Source organism: Cricetulus griseus, chromosome 2 (genome assembly GCF_003668045.3).
Source record: "Cricetulus griseus strain 17A/GY chromosome 2, alternate assembly CriGri-PICRH-1.0, whole genome shotgun sequence".
NCBI classification, from domain to species: Eukaryota; Metazoa; Chordata; class Mammalia; order Rodentia; family Cricetidae; genus Cricetulus; species Cricetulus griseus.
The window spans coordinates 85,987,730-86,008,526 of record NC_048595.1 but is presented as its reverse complement, the minus strand read 5'-3'; the positions used below and the strand labels follow the sequence as shown (position 1 = coordinate 86,008,526).

The following is a 20,797-nucleotide window of genomic DNA, read 5'->3' as shown; positions in this document are numbered from 1 at the left end:
CATTGGCCTGTAGGCAAGTCTATGGAGCATTTCTTGTTTAGTGATTGATGTGGAAGGACCCAGCTCACCGTAGGCAGTGCCATCCCTTGGCAGGTGGTCCTGGGGCGTGTAAGAAAGCAGACTGAGCAAGCCACAGGGAGAAGGCCAGTAAGCAGCACACAGCAGCACGCTTCCCTGCATTAGTTTCTGCCTTGGGTTCCTGCCCTGATTTTTCTCAGTAATGGAGTGTGACCGGAGAGTTTTAAGTTGTAATAAACCTTTTCCTCCCCAAGTTGTTTCTGGTCATGGTGTTTTACCACAGCAATAGAAACCCTAACCAAGACATATTCATTGCATATACTGTCTGGTCTCAGTTATACAGGACATGTATTTCTATTACTGATTTTTCTTTGCCTGTTGCTACACAAGCAGTCCTGAAGAGTTTGTAGTGTTTGGCCTGGTGTGGTGGGTGGCACAGACCTTTAAGCTCAGCTTGAGGGAGGAGAGGCGGGAAGATCTCATGGGGGTGGAAGCCATTTCTGTCCACATAATGAGTTCTAGGCCAGCCAGGATTGCACAGTGAGATCCTGTATAAAATAATAAAAAGGGCTATAGCTTTGTCCGGAATCCTTCCAATTCTTGCACTCAATAGCGCTGGCCTCTCTCTAAGTTTCACAAAAGCAGCAATAACAGATTACACCAACACCTCCAGGCTCTCTTTCTGCTCAGCCTTGGAGCCCAACAGAGGTCACTAACATTGCCTCTGGAAGGAAAGCCATTGCCCTCCCTGCCTGGGCCGACTAGGGAGGGGCCAGGCTTCTCTGAAGGGGACTAAAGTCCTTGTTGGTGTGAATGGCCTTTTAGGGAACAGAGGGAGGGCCCGTGGTGACATCACAGTCTCCAGTCCGGAGGCTCCTAAGGAATTTGTCCCGGCTGAGCCTGTGTGAGCACTGGAATCCGTCTGGAGAAAGAGGCGGTTCTGACTGCGGGCTTGGAAGCGCGAGCCCTGGGCTTCTCTGGGCAGGGTAAGATCTCATGGTCCTTTGCTTTCTGATCTGGAAGGGGAAAGTTCTCTTGAGGCCAAAGTGTTCTCGGAGGAGGGAGTCGGGGTCTAGATTCTGTTGCTGTGTGGTGGAGGCCTCTCCTGCAGCATGGTGGGCAGATGAGCACTCACTGTGTCTCTTTATTTCTTCTTGTGAATCCTGTCACGCTCCCAGGCTTGGTGCTAAGAGACAGAACATGCTGCATACGCAGACCGAAGCTGCATGTGTGACAGAAAATGCTTTAAAGACACTGTGTGAATAAGAATTTGTGTGCCCCTTTCCACAAAAGAAAGCTGCCTTAGTAGTATTCAGTGACTCTGGTAACTAGCTCTCTAGTTGTCTTTATGTGTTCAAGGAACTCAGTGCTGAATTCTACAGCCAGCCTTCCGTTTCCATGGCATGGGGTTCATCACATTCAATAGGGGACTTGGGGCTTTGTTCCTGGAGGTCCTATGACACTCCAGGATACCCTCCTCACGCTCTACTCCTATGCACAGGCTCATCTCTATATGTACAGACGGCTGGACTTACTTCTCCACTTCTAGCACAGTTTTCTTTTCTCTGGAATTTGCCTCAACATAGTAGGTTCAATTAGATCCACTGTGATACTCAGCTTTTATTCCTGTCATCATGACCAGTTGGCTAGGAGGAACCCAAGATTCAGAACTACTTAAAAGCAAGTGAGCCCTAGGTGGTAGCAAACGCCTTTAATCCCAGCACTTGGGAGGCAGAGGCAGGTGGATTCAGAAAGTTAGAGGCCAGCTTGGTCTACAGAGTGAGTTCCAGGACAGCCAAAGCTACACAGAGAAACCCTGTCGTGGAAAAACAAACAAACCAACAAAGGCAAAGATCTGCAGCTAAGTTAGAACTGAACTAGGTTTGTTTGTGTCTGCTGAATTTGTTACTTAAAAAGTTCAGGCTGCCAGGACCAAGAGTTCCTTATGTGGTCTTGATCTTGCTTTATTTCATGGGTGGGGCCTTCCTTCAAAATAGCCCTAGTGAGAAGTTTGGAGAGAACCGTATCTCTCTCATTCCTGGGAATCTGGAGCTAGCAGCCAGTCTCAGTTATTTCTGTAAGGCCTCTCCAAGAGAGTGGGGAAAAGCACCTTCAGGGCCAGCAAGGTGGTGCATGCCTGTCATCCTCACACTTACAGGACAGATAGCAAGCAGGTTTGAGGCTACATTGGGCTACAATGTGAGACCCTGTTTCAAAGGAAGAGAAAAAGAAATAACAGCTCTTTTAGCAATGGCCTCAGCAAACGCAACAACTCCCTTCCTTTCGTCCCTGCTCACTCCTCAGCCCACCACATAGTCTCCAGTTTCTTTCACAGAAAGCTCAAGCTGTAAATGTGCTAATCAAACAGCATCTTAACATTTTCCAGATGTCAGATGTGCCGCCTGACAAAGCGAGTCTGGTTTTCCAGCCTAGCTGGAAGTGGGAGGGCCATTAACAGGGCAGGTTGTGGTCCAGAAACTCCCTTACCTCCAAAATTCTTCATGTGAGTGGGAGCCAGGCCACAGGTAACTTTGCTCCCTGTTCGTGGTTTCTAGAAGGGTTTTTATCCACTTACAGCTCTGCCTGAGGCATTCATCAAGGAGAAGGCCTGTCTCGTGATTGATTCTCAGACCAAGCCCACTGAAGCTCTCTGGGGGAAAAAGGGGCCTGGGGCTACTCAACCGGATTGGGTCTCCTAGCCACCAATGGGTTGGAGTTTCATTATAAGAATTGTGCTCCCCACCCACCCACCCCCAGGTCACAGTAAGCTGTGATGGTTTCCTGGCTAGATGTGTTAGGGAGGGAAAGACACCCAGGCATTGTTAGTAATAGCCCCTTCCAGGGGTCATAGCAATGACCTGAGCTTTCCTGGTCTAAATTTAGCCTGCAGCTGCCTCAGGAAGGTTTGGGGTCTGCAGTCTGGCTGCCTGCCTTCCTTCAGCCACAAGCTGGGGGAGCTGACCTCCTTGTTTCCCACAGTCAACACAAACCCTTAATTCCACAGGCCGGAAGCATCTCTGCTGGGAGGTGGAAGAGGAAAGGCCTTTCAGGCCTGGAATGTGGCCCCTCTGCTGTACTTCCCTGAAGTAGAATTAACAAAGGAAGCCAGTATAGCTGTTCTGTGTCTTCAAGGGTGTGTGGACTGGCTGCTCAGCCCTCCCTGAGCTGTGCTCTCCTGTCTGCACACAGGGCCACAGGAGCCTGCAAGCTGCCTGCTCCGGACCTTCCACCAGCTCAGCTTTCTTTGTAAACTCTTTGCAGCCAGCATCATTTGCACCGTGGAAGAAGGTCCAGAACTTCCCATGGCTGCTGAGGCCAGTGGTACCACTGTTGGGCCCTTGTTCTTTTTATGTGAATGGGGACTCCATCTCCCCAAGGCTACCAGATCCTTCCTTTCTTGGGAGTGGGCCATCCCTTCAGAGCTCTGGGGACACTCCTTAGCCTCAAGCAAATATGTCACCATCAGGGAATCTCAGGTTGGGCCTCTAGAAGGACAGCAGTCTTACAGGGCGGTACTTAACCTCATCAGCCCATGTCCCCTCCCTCAGACCCCACAGCTTTCCTCTGTGTAGAAGCCCCTACCTGCAGCTCTGTGCTTCTCTGGGGCTGATGACATTCAGCCAGTAAAGGGTCCTAGGCAGCAGCCAAATTGTATCACGACAAATTGGTAGTTGTGAAGGGGGCATCCAAGTTCAGAAAATTAAGAGTTCAGAAACAGTCATCCTAGAGGCAGCCACGCATGGCTTGAAGAGCCAGTTCTTCACTATGTAGCAACTGTGCCCTGCTTACCAAACATGTGACTTATGCAAGCCAGGGAGGGTAAGAAGGGGGACAGAGATGTCCTTTGATTTCCCAGCTATGAGGAAGTTTTATTCTGTAACCATGCCTCTGTTCCTAGGCCAGCAACGAGTGCATATTTTTGATGGGACTTAAAAATAACTGGATTAAAGGATCAGGTCACCTATTACCTGGGGAAAAGCATTTCTAATTTAACTATAGTGGCTGTAGCAGGAAGTAATCTGGGTTATTCAGAACTGAGAAACCTGGCTATGCAGCGGGCACCTGGCGTTGGCACAATGTGGGTCATACTGTGCATTTAGGTTAGGTGCCTGGGAGGTGGTGGTGGGCCAGACACTATCAAGAGGGGACATACCCTGTGGGTAGTGAGGAAATGGAGTCACGGTGAGCAGAGCAGACATTGGAAGTGTTAGAACTTAAACAGCTACTCCCTAAAAAAATTAAGATGAGTTATTCTTTTCATCTTATGTGTATGTAAGTTATCATATGTGTGTAGTAGCCCTTGAGACTAGAAGAAGATGTTGGATCCCTTGGAACTGAAGTTTTCAGATGTTTATAAGTCACCATTGCGAGCTGGAAACCCAACTAGGTCCTCTGCAAGAGCAACAATGTTAACTACTGCCAACTCATTTCTCTAGCCCCCTCCCCTCCATTTTTTGTTTTGTTTTGTTTTGTTTTGTTTTTTCAAGATAAGGTTTCTCTGTGTAGCTTTGGAGCCTGTCCTGGAGCTCTCTCTGTAGACCAGGCTGGCCATGAACTCACAGAAATGGGCCTGCTTCTGCCTCCAGAGTGCTGTGATTAAAGGCGTGGTTACCACCCTCCCCCTTTTTAGTTTAATCTTGTATATGTGGAGAAGGGTGAGTGAAGATGCTCCAGGAGTCCACAGAGGGTGTTGGTTTCTTTGGAGCTGTTGTTATAGGTAGTTATGAGCTTCTGGGTGTAGGTGTAGCCAACTGAACTCATGTTCTCTGAAAGAGCATTATGTACTCTTAGCAGTGAGCCATCTTTCCAACCCCATCATGATGGGGAAGATGCAATGGCAGGATCGACTTGTGTTTACTGCATCCGGAGTCTGAGGCTGCCCCACCACGTCTGGGCATAGTAAGAATACAACTGGAGAGATGGCTCAGCAGTTAAGAGAACTTGCCGCTCTTGCAGAGAACCGGGATTTGGTTCCCAGAATCTATATGGTAGCTCACAACCATCCCTGACTCCTGTTTCTAGGGGAACCAAGGCCTCTTTCTGAACTCTTGAGGAACTTCATGCACATGGTGCACACATATACTGAAGGCAAACACTCATACACATGAAACAAATCCTCCTCCTCCTCCTCCTCCTCCTAGAAGCAGAACACACACACACACACACACACACACACACACACAGAGAGAGAGAGAGAGAGAGAGAGAGAGAGAGAGAGAGAGAGAGGAGAGAGAGAGAGAGCATCAACGTTTCTTTCCCTGGCAGTGAAGCATATCTTTCTGGTGTGTAACCTGCTGAGGAAAGGCACTTCCTTCTAGTTCTTTCTGACAATGGTGTGCTCAGCTGCAGGTCCAGGCAGAAAGAGAATGCTGCCATCCATCGCCCAGCTGGGCTGAGGTCAGCCACAAGTGTTGTGTTTTCTGTGCAAACTAGCAGGCTTCTAGGATCTTACATGTGCCATTGATTGTGGTTTGAGTAGTCCATACCTGAGGAGTTCATACTCCTGAATTCTCAGGAGAAGCAGAGACTTGAGTTTAGAGGTAGCTAGCCCAAAGGGCCAGCACGTAGAACCCCAGGGAAGGAGCAGAAACCACATCTCCAGGGAGTCTGCCTTGTCTGATTAAAGAAAGAAGTAGTGACTTTAAAATATATATATAATTTATTTAACTTTTTTAAAAATTTATTTTTATTTTATGTGCATATGTGATGGGTCCCCTGGAACTGAAATTACAGACAGTTATGAACTGCTATATGGGTGCTGGGAATTGAACCCTGGTCCTCTGGAAGAGAAATCAGTACTTTTAACCACTGAGCCATCTCTCTAGCCCCTATGTAACTTTTTAAAATGTGCATTGGTATAAATGTGTCAGATCCCCTGGAACTGTAGTTACCGTTGTGAGCTGCCATGTGGCTGCTGGGAATTGAACCCTGGTCATCTGGAAGAGCAGTCAGTGCTTTTAACCTCTGAGCCATGTCTCTGGCCCCAAAGTAGTAGCTCTTAAGCTGAAGGTCTGAATCTAATTTTACCTAAGGAGATTCAAGCTAACAAGGATCAAGGACAGAACCAAACAAATACTCTCTCACCTGTCCATTCTTCATGACCTTTCCCATATCACTCTGGAAGCTTCCTGTCATATTGAAAGAAAACCTTTGACACACTGAGTGAGATAAAATTAAGAGCTGTGTCATTTACTAGCCAGATGTGATCTTGGGAAAATGTCTCCTAAACCTCTTCATTCTAAAGGCATAAGGTAGTAAAGATCTCCAACTTAAAACAGAGAGGCCCTAGTCTTCAGTATGTCAGCTGAGAACACTCAGGGGTGTATACTGTGGCTTGCTGTGCAGCCTCACTCATAGCAGCATTTCCATGGCTGCTTAAGCACTGGGGATGGAAAGGTTCCATATCATAAACGAGATCCTTGTACAGGTGTTTTCAATATACTTGGGGTGGGGGAATCCAACCCAGGGGGTTCCTGTACCATTTTGTCCCACTGAGCTACATCCCCTCCCCCAGTGCACCCAGTACATCTTCAGGATTTGGCATGTCTTAAAAAAAATAATTTTGTTTTGGTTAGAGACAGAATCTCTCTATAGTCCTGGCTGGCCTTGAACTCACAGAAATCCACCTGCCTCTGCCTCCCAAATGCCGGGTATTAACTTTGTTTTTAATTAATTGTGTATACTTAAGTATGTTTGTGTGGGGGTATTGCATGGGAGTGTAGCTACCCATGGAGCCAAGAAGAGGTTATCAGGTCCTCTGGAGCTGAAGTTATGGAGCATTGTGAACATCTCATCTGTGTGATGGGAACTGAACTAGTGTTCTCTGCAGGGACAGTAAGTGCCCCTAACTGTAGAGCCATCTCTCCAGCTCCCAGGATATGACTTTTAAGGACATTTTATGAAAATTTTCTGCTGACTTTAGCCACAAATAGCATTTCCCAAATATGTTTAGCTTTGAACTAAAATAAACATTTAATAGCAGAGGTGGGGAAGGGCTTAGGAGAATAGAAAGTGCTTTTGGTCTGACATTTCTGGATCGATTCCTTTAATCTCTTTGTGTTACCACTTCTGTTCTGAAAACCATAACCCAATGCTATTTTCAAGAAAGTCAGTCTCCTCCGAGAAAGAAGTTAACATTGGTCATTTGCACTTTGGTGTAAAATTGCTTAAAAATAAACTTTTTTTTTTACATTTATATTAACCATTTTACAATTTTCATAATACATTTTAAATCAGTTTTCTAAGTTTAATTCTCAGAAAATATTTGAAAGATATTGTTAGCCCTCCTTACCAAGGCATTGCATCTGCAGAAGAGCTCAAAATCGGCTTGCCCAACAGAGTCCTTACTTGAAGAGCCAACACTGGCACTAGGACCTAAATCTTGGAGTTGTAAATTTTCTTAAACTGATTGGCTTGACTGTTGAACTTTTTTTTTTTTGATAAATAATGGCAGCTTTAGATGCAAAGGGGTTACTTGGTTATATTAAAAGCAGGTCTGGAGCCAAATTCTAGCACTCACATTGACATTTACTAAGCAAACAATATAAAATAGCTATAAAATCCTGATCTGGTACTCTCGCAGAAGCAAGCCTCAGCTTTCTGAAGTCCCCGAAGCCCACACTCCATTTCTCTTAAGAGGGAATGTTGTAGTTTGCAGAGGAGGGATTTTGTTACCACATTAAACACCCCATGTCTGCTGAACCCAAGGCTGGAAATCAGACTTTTAGTTCTCAGATCTCAAAATCTAGCAACCAGGAGGCTCTGTAAGCTAGGACCAACCTGGGGCTCACACTCTTTGTGCAAGGGTGGAATCTCCAATATTCTAACATTCATTATGCTACTAGACAAGCCACTAATTTCACTAATGGAAGCCCATTTCTCATTTTAATTATGCCAATTAGCAAATCCCCTAGAGTCTGCAGGGGTTTAAGGTAGCTGGAGGTGCTGGAGGAAGCCACCTTTTGAGTGTAGGATTTCTGTATAAGGTGACCACTTCTTAAGTTTCTATCCTCAGGATGGCTCTCTGCCTGCCCTGGAATGCAATTTAAATGCATTTCAGAAGCACACAGCTGCATTATATTATATTGTCTTTGCCCAAGAATTCCAGAGTAAATTGCTGACATCCTCAGTGGCTGCTGGCTATTCTGGGCAGCCAGTCGGAGGGCAGGCATTATGTACCATGGCATTAAGACTACCTGGAGGGTTGTGTGGGGCAGGCAAAAGATCACCCACAAGCCCTTAGCACCCTGCTTTTTCTTTGACCTCAGAAAACCCCACCTGCTGGTTTTTCACATCTATTATAGTAAAGGAAAAAACCTATGGAAGGGTTTTCCCGTCAATGTCACGGATGTGCGTTTTATCCAAAACTGGATTCCGGTTTACCTTATCTGCAGCCTAGAGAAAATTCTGGTTCTTCCCTTATCTTCAATGGAAGAAGTTAGCATTGGCCGGTTTAAGCAAGACATCATTTAGTGATGTCAAGCCCAGACTCCTGCCATCCGGGATTCCTTAGCCCAGTCCAGTTGCTAGTGGCTTTGATTGTATCAGGCCTGGGGCATTTGCTCTTTTGTCACAATTGTTGCCTAACTTTCTGGTGCTTGGCTGTGAATAGTTTAGTGCTGCAGTGTCAGTTTGAGCTTCTCGCTGGTGGCCAGTGAGTAAAGCAGCTGTCCCCTGAAGGGAATAGAATTGAGCATCAATCAGGAAGAGATCTCTTGAGTTTGTGGAAAGAAAAGGACTGGACTGTCTGTAACTCACAGGAAGGGAAACTTTCCTGTTTATGCCTTCTAGTGTGAAACTTAAAAAAAAAAAATTGGAAAGCAATCTCATCATGTTATACCATCAGCCCAAAAATATTTTGTTGTTATTTTACTAGGGAGAATCTCTCTGTGTAGCCCCAGCTGTTCTGGAACTCACTCTAGAGATCAGATCTGCCTCAAGCTCACCGAGATCCGCCTGCCTCTGCCTCCTGAGTGCTGGGATTATAGGTGTGCACCGACACACCTGGCCTCCAAATTTTTGCATTTCAAGCAATGTTTTTTAAAGTTACGTTTCATCATTTTGTGAGGTGGGGTGCACATTCATGCCATCTGCCATCATGTGTGTTGTGTGGAGATCAGAGAACAGTTTGCCAGGGCTGGCACTTTCTTTCTACCATGCAGGTCCCAGGGACTGAACTCAGGTCATCAGGCTTGGTGGCTGGCATTTTATCTTGCCTGCCCATTTAACCAGTTTTTAAAAGTAGCTTTTGTTGTTTTGAGGTAAGGTCTTGTTCTGTAACACAGACTGCCCTTAAACTCTTGGCAGCCTTCCTGCCTCAGTCTCTCAAATTCTGGGATTATAGGGGTGAGCTACCGTCCACAGTTATCATTTGGGCATATGTTTGTGTGTCTGTGAATGAGAAAGTATGTGAAGGCCTGAGGTCAAATTCCCATGTCCTTTGAATTTTTTTTTTTTTTTTGAGTTGCTCACTGGGATTTAGGGTTCTCAAATTAGGCCAGGCTGGCTGCCTGACAGCCCCAGGGATCCTCCCATGTCTGCATCCCCTGCACAGGGATTACAAGCATGTGCTACCACAGCTGGCTTATTTTACATTGGTTCTGGGGCCCCAAATTGTGTCCTCATGCAAGCTTTGTACTGACTGAGCTATTTCAAACCCCTATCTTTTTTTGTTTGTTTGTTTTAATCTCAGTTTAACAGATGACAGAAGACAAAGTACTTGTGTTGCCATTTCTAACTCAAAGCCCATTTTTTTTTTTTGATAAAGCAAAAATGTACTGCTAAATGCTCTTTTCAGGTTTTCAACATTTCATATCCAGTTGCTTCTACCTCCTGAAGTATTCATTTGTGATCTAGACACAATTTCTGAGTTCTTGAAAGAGCTGTCAATGGATCAGCTTGGCACATTTGAGCTATGAAGTGCTTAGGACAAAAGGACAGAGCTGATGCAGGAGTCAAAAACAAAACAAAACAAAACAAAAACAAAAACAAAAACAAAACAAAAAAAAACCCCAAAAAGCAGTTCCTTGAAAGTGCTGTGGAAGATAGGTAGGGCACTTCTATTTTAGTGACTAACAGGGCTCCAATAGAGTCAAGGGTTTCATTTGGCTTCACCCTACGTAAACTCTGGAATAAACTCATGCTCCATGAGCAGCACGGGAAATCCCACTTTTCTTTAGGACAGTGCTTGTCACCTGGGGCTTAAAGTTGCTGCTCACTTCAACTGCTCTACAAAATACAAATCCTGCCTGTCTAATGAGCATCATCGAGTAAATGCCTTTTGGTTCTCTTCCTTTATAGTATAGTGTCTTCCTTTGCAGTTGTTCTGAGGTGTTTCAGTAGAGCCAGGATTTTTTTTTTTTAACTTTATTGTGCTCCCACTACCCTCCTGTTACTTTCCACTTTTCCTTCCTAAAGTTAGAGAGAGAGAGAGAGAGAGAGAGAGAGAGAGAGAGAGAGAGAGAGAGAGGAGAGGGACAGGCTGCTTTTCCTGTAGTTCATCACTGGCTAGCTGAAACTGGAGGTTGGAAGTGACTCTCACCTTCCAGTGCCTTCCCTGGTTGATCTGTGTTTTCTGTAATCATTTTCCATGGAGGTAGCCAGCTTTGGCTGATGTTTACTGGAATTGAATATCTGCCAATAAGTTTCTACATTGAAAATTCCTGTTATTTAATTTTTTTACTCCTGCCTCCCAGTGCTGGAGAATGAACCTAGGGGGTGGGGTGACTTGCATGCTAGACAAGTGTATATCCTCAGTGTGTTCTGTAATTCTTCATGGTATGAGTAGAAGGTACTGACATCCACCTTATGAAACATGGTTTTGCTTTCATGGTTTTAGAATGTCAGTGAAGGGCTAAGGATGCAGCTTGATGGAAACACTTGCATTGCATGCACAAAGCCCCCACCAGCATAAAATAAAGGAAGGTGGCAGTAAAAACTGTTACTTAGGAGTGAATTTCTTTGCATCTATATCCAGAAATGTGCATTTAACCCCTACTCATGTTTTCTCTTTATTCTAGAAGCCTTCCCAGCTTTCTGAGGATGCTAACCAGCTGAGAAGCAAGCAAGACAACTGTGGTGACATTCACCTGGAGCCTGCTGCCAGCTCTCTCTCCCCAGATCACAAAAACATGGAAATTGAGGTGTCTGTGGCAGAATGTAAAAGTGTACCTGGCATCACCTCTACCCCCCACTCCAAGGACCACTCTTCCCCTTCTTATTCGCCCTCACACAATGGCCTCCTCACTGATCACCATGAGTCCTTAGATAATGATGTCGCCAGAGAGATCCAATATCTAGATGAGGTGCTGGAGGCCAACTGCTGTGATTCCTCTGTGGATGGAACTTACAACGGAATCTCCTCCCCAGAGCCTGGTGCAGCCAGACTGGTGAGCGGCCTGGGCTCACCTGCCTATACGCCTGCCACTACCCAGGCAGAACCCACTGAGAAAGCATCTGGCAGGCAGGTGCCTCCTCACATTGAGCTCAGTAGGAGCCCTTCTGACACCATGGCTGAAGGAGAAAGAGCCAATGGACACTCCACTGACCAGCCCCAAGGCCTGCTGGGGGACGGCCTGCAGGCACCTGCCAGCCCCAGCTCCTCTACCAGCTCCCACTGCTCTTCCCGAGATGGGGAGTTCACGCTCACCACACTGAAAAAGGAGGCCAAGTTTGAGCTGCGTGCCTTCCACGAGGACAAGAAACCCTCCAAGCTCTTTGAGGAGGATGAACGCGAGAAGGAGCAATTCTGCGTGCGGAAAGTGAGGCCCTCCGAAGAGATGCTAGAGCTGGAGAAGGAGCGGAGGGAGCTCATTCGGAGTCAGGCTGTGAAGAAGAATCCTGGCATTGCCGCCAAGTGGTGGAATCCCCCCCAGGAAAAAACTATCGAGGAACAGCTGGACGAGGAACATCTGGAGTCGCACAGAAAATACAAGGAGCGGAAAGAGAGAAGGGCACAGCAGGAACAGCTACAGCTGCAGCAGCAGCAGCAGCAGCAGCAGCAGCAGCAGCAGCAGCAGCAGCAGCAACAGCAGCAAATGCCCCTGTCTCAGCTCTGCACAGCCCCAGCTCCTCAGGAACACTTAGATGGCATTGAGCACACCAAGGAGGATGTCGTCACCGAGCAGATTGACTTCTCTGCTGCACGCAAACAGTTCCAGCTGATGGAGAATTCCAGGCAACCATTGGCCAAGGGCCAGAGCACACCAAGGCTGTTCTCCATCAAGCCTTTCTATAGACCTCTTGGATCCATCAACTCAGACAAACCACCAACCATCTTGCGACCAGCTGCTGTTGGGACACCTCCGGAAGACAGTAGCACACAGGCAGCCAAGGGGCAGAAAGTGTCATGTGTCTCTGACAGCCCGTCTGCAGGAGCAGGCCCAGGTAGCACTGCCACTCAGGGAAAGGAAGGGCCATACAGTGAGCCTTCCAAACGTGGGCCCTTGTCTAAGCTGTGGGCAGAGGATGGAGAGTTCACAAGTGCCCGGGCCGTTCTTACTGTAGTCAAGGATGAAGATCATGGGATTTTGGACCAGTTTTCAAGATCCGTCAACGTATCTTTGACCCAAGAGGAGCTGGACTCAGGTTTGGATGAATTGTCGGTGAGGTCTCAGGACACCACTGTTTTAGAGACTCTGTCCAATGACTTTAGCATGGACAATATAAGTGACAGTGGGGCTTCCAATGAGACACCCACTGCCCTTCAGGAGAACTCACTGGCTGATTTCTCTCTGTCTCAGACTCCCCAAACAGACAACCCCTCAGAGGGTGGAGAAGGGATCTCCAAATCATTCAGCGATCATGGCTTCTATTCTCCTTCCTCCACACTGGGAGATTCTCCATCAGTTGACGACCCCTTAGAGTATCAGGCTGGGCTCCTGGTGCAGAATGCCATTCAACAAGCCATAGCTGAGCAGGCGGATAAGGCTGAATTGCACACTAGTAAGGGGGGATCAGAACAGCAGGGACCTGAAGCAACAATGGAGGAAGCTGAAAGCCAGGCTTCTGGCTCTGAGAAACCCCACAGCATGTTTGCACCACCTCAGGTGTCCTCTCCCGTTCAAGAGAAAAGGGATGTATTACCAAAGATCCTCCCTGTGGAGGACAAGGCACTCAGGGAAAAGGGGCCCTCCCAGCCACTGACAGCTGTGCAGCCCAGTGGGCCAGTCAACATGGAAGCGAGCAGGCCTGAAGGAGGCTATTTCAGCAAGTACTCAGAGGCAGCTGAGCTGAGAAGCACAGCCTCCCTCCTGGCTACGCAAGAGTCTGATGTCATGGTTGGGCCCTTCAAACTGAGGTCAAGGAAGCAGCGGACTTTGTCCATGATTGAAGAAGAGATCCGAGCAGCCCAGGAAAGGGAAGAGGAGCTGAAGCGGCAGAGACAAGTGGCGCAGAGCAACCCGAGCCCCAGGGCCAAGAATGCCCTATCGCTGCCTTCTAGAACCACCTGCTACAAGACTGCTCCAGGTGAGTGACAGCGGCATCCTGTACCCAGGTGTCACACAGAGCAACTGCTGCTCACACAGTTATGTGTAGAGCCTCCAGTATGCCTGTGGCAGGAGAATTTCAGCAACGGGGTGTTAGGGTGTCCACTGTAAACATGTTAAGCTTAGGTGGTGGTTGTTATTTCTCAGTGGATTCAGGGGCTCCTTGCCTCTCAGTATGCCTTGTCTTGATTTATTGTACAGACTCTTTTTTTCTTTTCACTTGGAGGGCTGCTTCTTGGCCAAGTGTGGCATAGATCTTGGTAGAGTGCACCCATGTGCCATCTGTGTCTTCAAGTCAGTAACTGGACCTCCAAAAGCTAGATTTAAATTAAACCCGTCTAATTTGAGGAGTGTGTTCTACCAACCCCTTTTAGGATGCCGGCTTTCTTCCCAGCAGTGATGGTCATGACTCAGGGTTACAGACTGCAGATATTCCGTCCATCTTCTCTGGCTTCCTTTATGTGATCGTATCAATGATAGACCGTATATAAAGTAGTGATCCCATAAGATACCACCCAGTGTGACATGATACCCATCATGGTTTCTAAGTCTACTCTGTGATGCTCACACCACAAGATGGCCTTACAATGTCTTTCTCAGACATTTTGTAACAATGTTTCCCCAACCTCCCAACTTCAGGCTATACATGTGTTTACTCTGGAATTAGGTCCTCTTCATCCATCCTTGTCCATGTAGAAAAGTGAAGTTACTACAAGTCAAAGGGCCATATTTAATCTCCCTTCATTGTCTGAGCAGCCCCTTTCTTGAATTGTTGGTATAGATGGCTGCTATCAATTAGGGCAATGCTGTGGATGCCAGTGTGGCTAACAATGTGATCAGAAGCTTTTGTTTCCCATGTGGATATGATAGCAATTGGAGATCTGTTCATCTTACATTAGAGATGTGCTTCTCTTGGTGTGGTCAGAGCTAGTCCGTGCATTGTTATGGTTCATGCTGACATAAATGCAGACCTTAATTTCCATACCATCCTGACACCCAAGTGTATTATGTGTTTTACAGTGGACTTGTGGGGAAACTGATCTTTCATCAAAGACAATTTGAGAAGCATTACGTTAAAGTGTAATTACTGTTTAACTTGAGTCATTAGTTCTCAATTCCTTCATATTGACACTTTGACCTCCATGAATCTACAATGGCACAGGATCAATCACTCTATCATTAACTTCTAAATTCTGAGATAATTTCAAACATAAAGGAAAGCTCTCATGTAAAGTACAAATACGTTTTTATTCTGGGCTGTTTGAGAATCACTTGGTACCACAATGGCCTACTGCACAAGTTTTGTAGCACACTCCACATTGCGTCTTTCTGATGCTTTATATGATTACATTTCACCTTTGGTAGGGAAGGACCACCAAATTGATGCTGCATCCTCACAGTGTCTAAGCAAGTAGCACATGGTGTTAGATTCTTCCAGGATGGGCAGATCGTAGCTTTGACCATTCAATATTACTTTTGATCACTTGATTAAGGAGTGTTTGTAAGGCTTCTCACAGAGAAACTATGTTTTCCTTTTGTAAATAATACATATTTTACTTAGACACATCTGACCTTGGAATCCTATTTCTTATCAGACTCAAAGTCTAGAATTTATTTACATCAATATAGTCTCATGGAATCCCATTACATTCAATAGTTTGTTATCGTTCATCTTGTTATTTTGACCCTCATTTTGTTTAGTTATAGCAATGGGAATCCCCTCCAGGTCACTTGTTCGTCTTTTTGAGAAGCAGTTCTTCAAACACTTCCTTACTTTCTGTTATTGTACGATGCTCCATTTTACCCAGTACTTTCCCAGCCTTGAAATCAGTCTTACTCTCAAAGAGCAAAGAACATTTATTCTCTTACTATAGAACAGGATGTATACATCAAGATTGGCATACACATTAATGTTGACTTATTAGTGCTTACAGGCAGCCTCGATAGGCAGAATTGGAGATTAAACATCTACTTGTATGTCTATCTTATCTAGTCATCTATTTATCTATCTATGAAACCAAGGATTCATGCATCTTTTCCAAAAATTGGTGAGTGTGTGTTTGCGTGTGTGTGTGTGTGTGTGTGTGTGTGTGTGTGTGTGTGTGTGTGTGTGTGTGTGTGTAAGAGACAGACTGTGAGTATGCTCTTGTCATGGTATGCATATTTCGAGGTGAGTGGATACCTTTCAGGAATCAGTTCTCACCTTCCACCTTGTTCCTGCTTCTGGATAGTATACCTCAGGCTAGCCAATTTGCAGGCTTCCCTATGGTTCTCCCATCTCTGCTTTCCATCTCTCACTGTAGAGATTCTGGCAACACAAATGAGCACTATTGCATCTAGCTTTTTGCTCAGGTTCTTGGGATCCAAACGCAGGGGTGCATGGTAAGTAATTTTACCCACCCAGGGATTTTTAAATTCTTATTTAATAGGGTTGTCCACATTTGTCATAAGAATTTCTTCCCTGGTGAGACAGACCATTTCTACCCCTTCTTTATAAGCTCCCAAGGTCAAATCAAGGACAATTCACCAAAGGTCACCCTAGGAACCTATGAGTCTGTTGAAGTTGTTTACAGAGCAAGAGTGTAAGGTTGCTTACTGGAGCATATTGACCCCAAAGCTGCCGCTCTGAAAAGTTTTTACCTAGCTTGGATGATAGCTTCCCCATAGCTGTGTAAAATCCTCCCTTGGTTAGCCTTCCCAAGTCTATGTATTCTAGAGACTCCTGAGATCTGGAGGCTGTGTGCAGAATTGCATGCAAATGCCTAGGAAGGGCAAGAGGGAGTAGTGGGAATCTCAGATGAGAGCTCAGTGACTGCCCCACTCCCACTTCTTTGAGGGAGCAGTCAACATACTCATTAGTAATGGCCTTCTGCAAGCAGGTACAGCTTGTCTGATGCAGATGTCAGCTGTTTTGTTGAGAGGAACTTGTTCTACAAAACACTTCCCTTTCCAAATTTACAGCTTCTCTTTCCATAGTTACAACTTCTTGATACCCTCAATATGTTATTTGTTAGGCCTCTCTAACCACACCATTTAACCAAATTCCTGTTTTCTTCATCAAATCATATACCAGTATTAATTTCTAGGTGATCACTATGTGCCCCTTCCCCTTGGTAAAGAGACCCTATAAGTGTCACTGCTGTCCCTTGTCCACCTTGCTGTGACTCACGGTGGATCCTCCCATCCTTCTCCAGGCTTCACGTGTTTTTAGACCACCTAATGACTCTTGGACTGAAATGCTCAGGAAGGAAAGGGAAGGAAAGGGAGGTGGAGGAGGAAGAACACAGGGACATCCTTGATGGGTTTTTAATTCCTTCTGGTCACAGGCCAGAGCCAGCTGAGCGCTTAAGGCAAGAAAACTGTCGGGGAAAGTTTTTGTCTGTGGTTAGCCACAAGAACTTGGCTTTTCCTGGCAATTCTCAGTTGTCACATTCACTTGAAATTGAGGTTGAGAGCTGGCTTGACATGGATGGCAATTAAGCATCCTGTCCTGGAGAATAGTGTTTGTACCACTTGATTTCAGCCTCAACTTGGGAGCTACTGCTCAAGCCAAGTGATGATGATACCCAGAAGTTGGCAGCCTATGAGCATCTTGGTTCTTTCTGCTTACATGGAAGACAGGTACCATAGTTCCCTCACAACTACCAGTCACAGACAACTCTGCCTACCCCGCCCCCCTTGTATTGTTTCATTATAAAACCTTTTCTAAATTCCATATGGTCAATGGATAATTTGAACCATTTTGTCCACTATAACAAAACACCTTGTGCTGAGTACCTTACAAACAATAGAAATTTATTGCTTACAGTTTTATAGACTGGGATGTCCAAGATTAAGTTTCTAGCAAGGACCCATATCCTAGTTTATAGATGGAACCCCTCTTGATGTCCTCAAGTGGTGGTGAGGAGGAAGATGGCTAGATCCCTGTGGCCTCTTTCATAAGGACATTAATCCCACCCATGTTAATTCAGACCTCATGGTCATATCACTTCCCCAAAGCTCCCTCCTAAAAGCATACATTGGTAACTGCATTTCAGTGGATGCATGAGGTTCCCAAATAACCAGATCACAGCAGGAATATTTTGGATTCTCCACTCAGTCTCTCAATGGAACCTCTCACCCTATTGTCCCCAGCTTCTACCACATGAACAATTGTTCAGTGTGAGGACATGCTGCTACTTTGTCTGGATCCCCTAGCTAATGTACCTATCAGGTTTCCCTACCAGGATTGGGTTTGCCCTACAAGAAGCCAGGGTCCCCTGTTTGCTCTTGATCTACAGCAACCTGGTCCCAGTTTCTCTAGAACCTTCTTCTGTGTGGTTGCTGATCTCCTTCCCCATGTCTTATTCACAGCATTCATTTTTGTCCCTTTAAAAAGACAGTAATGGGCTGGAGAGATGGCTCAGTGGTTAAGTGCACTGACTGCTCTTCCAGAGGACCCTGGTTCAATTCCCAGCACCCGCATGACAGCTCACAACTGTCTGTAGCTAACTCCAGTTCCTAGGAGCCCCGACACCCATGGCAAAACACCAGTGCACATAAAATAAAAATTAATAAGAGAATTTGATAGAAGAAGAAGAAGAAGAAGAAGAAGAAGAAGAAGAAGAAGAAGAAGAAGAAGAAGAAGAAGAAGAAGAAAAGAAGAAGAAGACAGTAACTGACAGATATGATTCCTACCTTGAATCCCAATACTCAGGAGGCAGAGGCAGGTGAATCTCTGTGAGTTCAAGGCCAGCCTGGTCTACAGTGTGAGTTCCAGGACAGCCAGGGCTGTTACACAGAGAAACCCTGTCTCGAAAAACAAAAAACAAAGGGACAGTAATTTATCTGAGTGTATGATCTGTCCTGGCCTTGTTGTCACACTGAACACAGTCATAATATGATGCACATAGGCCCCATGCCTTCATATTTATAGCCAGAATATGCAGAAAAGACACCACAGCTTCCTAGAATTACAGCATGAAGAGAGGAACCAAAATTAAAGTGAATAAAAATTCACTTTTCTTTCTCTCTGCTCCTGGAAACCTCTGGAGTATTGCTTGGCCAGAAGGAAGCTGACACATTACTCTGGCTATCTGTGGGTTAGTACTTCTGGCTTCAACATAGGTTTTATGAATGAAATATTGCTAGGTTTCTTCTGCACCATGTCATGTTTCCTGCCAGTAGTGACTCAGTTGGTTTTCTGTGTGATTCAGATCAGATTAATGATATTAGGTGATGAAAAATAATGACTTATCCCTTATCTGGTAGAAATCATACTGGCTGTATCTGAATCCTAAAACCATAAGCAGATAAAATCCACTGTGTATGCTAGAGATGTACAAATTCTTCCTGTTGTTAGCTAAAAATCTCCATCAGCTAGGTGTTGAAAAGATGTTTGGAAGGGTTCCCCCCTTTTATAAGAGTGATGAAGGCCTATAATTCCATCTGCCTGTGAGGCTGAGGCAGGGGACCTCATCTTCAAAGCCTGTGCTTGAGTGAGCTAGAGGTCAGTTTAGGCAGTTTAACAAGATCCTTTATCAAAATAAATAAGGAATAAGGAATAAAGGGCTGGGGGAGTTCAGTGGTAGAGCACTTGCTTAGCATGCACAAGGTCATAGGTTCAATCCCCATACCCAAAAAAGGAGGGAAATAACAGAGAATAAAAAAGACAAGATGCCACTATATCCCTTGACAGGTGTATGGGCCTGATTTGAAGGGGAAGCCCATACGTTAAGGTAAAATACCCTTGAGAGAATGGGGTGTCGGTTCACAAGCATCTTTTAAAACTCCAGCGATAAGAGCTCCTCAAAGTCTTTGCATATTGTGGAGGCCAACAGACAGTTCTCAGTGCTTGTATCTATTATAAGGTACCCAGGTTTCACTTCCAGGTTCTAAGAATGTCAGGGTAATTCAGGGAGGTGATGAGCGACTTTGTTTTCTGATAGTTTCTGTTTTCACATCAGATGTTGATTTGACACAGCAAGCTGGCTGGTTTTCGAGATGAAGTGTTATATTATGGGGAGTGGTTAGGAAAAAAAGTAGGTGTGAACTGAGCCTCACTGCTTGGAGTATCTGCCCATGTCTCTTAATGGTGTGACAGGATTAGGGTCACTGTACACCTTGCATAGAATGAGATGTAGACAGGCTTAGTGACGTGTGTCTGAAACCCTAACACTTAGGAGGCTGAGACAGGAGGATTACTGGGTCAGCCTGAACTGCCTGAACAACATAAGAACTTGTCTCAACATGCCCCCCACCCAAAGAAAAATTTAGAGGGAACATTGTTGTCAGTTAGAATTATAGTTCTGCATGAAATGATCCATTACCTTAATATAAAAAGTATTAACTGGGTTGTTACCCCTTCTTCTTTATTATCTTCAAATGTCATAAAATTGTAGACAGAAAAAAGTACTGATGGGTGTTAAAAACAATACCTGTGCAATGGAGCCTGGTGGCTTGTTCTGTGCTAAAAGAACCAGAGGAGGCCAAGCTTCGTCGCCCCCACTGGCAGCTGCTCAGGAGATTCTCCTAGACTGTAAGTGGAAGAAGCCTCGCTGTTAGGAAATATGGCAAGCCCAGTTTAGACAGCCCAGAAACATCCAGCTGGCTGTGTGAAACAGCATAAGCTTTATGTGGAATGTCCAACAGGTGGTTGGTGTCCATTGCTCTGTTTCCTGAACATTCTTTGCTGAGTAAATCTAACCATGCTAGCCACAACTTAACAAGACCTTAAAAGCAGTATGCAATATTAGTTACTTCATTCTTATTTTCCCATTTGCCACTTACTGCTCCCAGTAGCCCTTTAAGATACAAATGATATGAAAACATGAGGCTATATGCACAGATGTATTAGGGTGAATGACTAATGTGTAGCCCATAATGGTCAGGATATCTTTAATGAGTAAAGGCCAACCAACAGGAAACCAGAGTGAGCTGAAGCAGCAGAGAAAAAGAGAGCTACCATGTGCCTTGGCTATCCCTTTAAACCTTTCCCACATCACCCTGACATCACCTTGACCACACCCTGAGGGGCATGGTCAGGCACACCTGCAGCCAGCCCTTAGGAGGTGTGGTTACAGTGTCTCCCTACACAGATATGTACACACAAATATGCACACACACATATCTATCTATCTATCTATCTATCTATCTATCTATCATCTATCATCTATCTATCTATCATCTATCTATCTATACCCATCCATCCATTCATTTATCTATGTAGTTCTAAGCTATCAATGGCCTATATGTAGAGATGAAGCACCCTGGTGATCTGGGTGGCTTGGTGTTTTCAGAACTAATGTCAATGC

General features: G+C 45.4%; 1 protein-coding gene across 6 annotated transcripts in view; it reads left to right on the top strand.

Annotated features, from left to right (window-relative positions):
- The window catches only part of Palm2akap2 (PALM2 and AKAP2 fusion), a 332,065-nt gene that overhangs the window by 287,394 nt on the left and 23,874 nt on the right, over positions 1-20,797 (top strand). For all 6 annotated transcript variants that reach the window (XM_027403043.2, XM_027403045.2, XM_027403041.2 and 3 more), the window contains one exon: positions 11,037-13,485. In XM_027403043.2, coding sequence (XP_027258844.1) covers positions 11,037-13,485 — 2,449 coding nt within the window. The remainder of the gene's footprint in view (positions 1-11,036; positions 13,486-20,797) is intronic.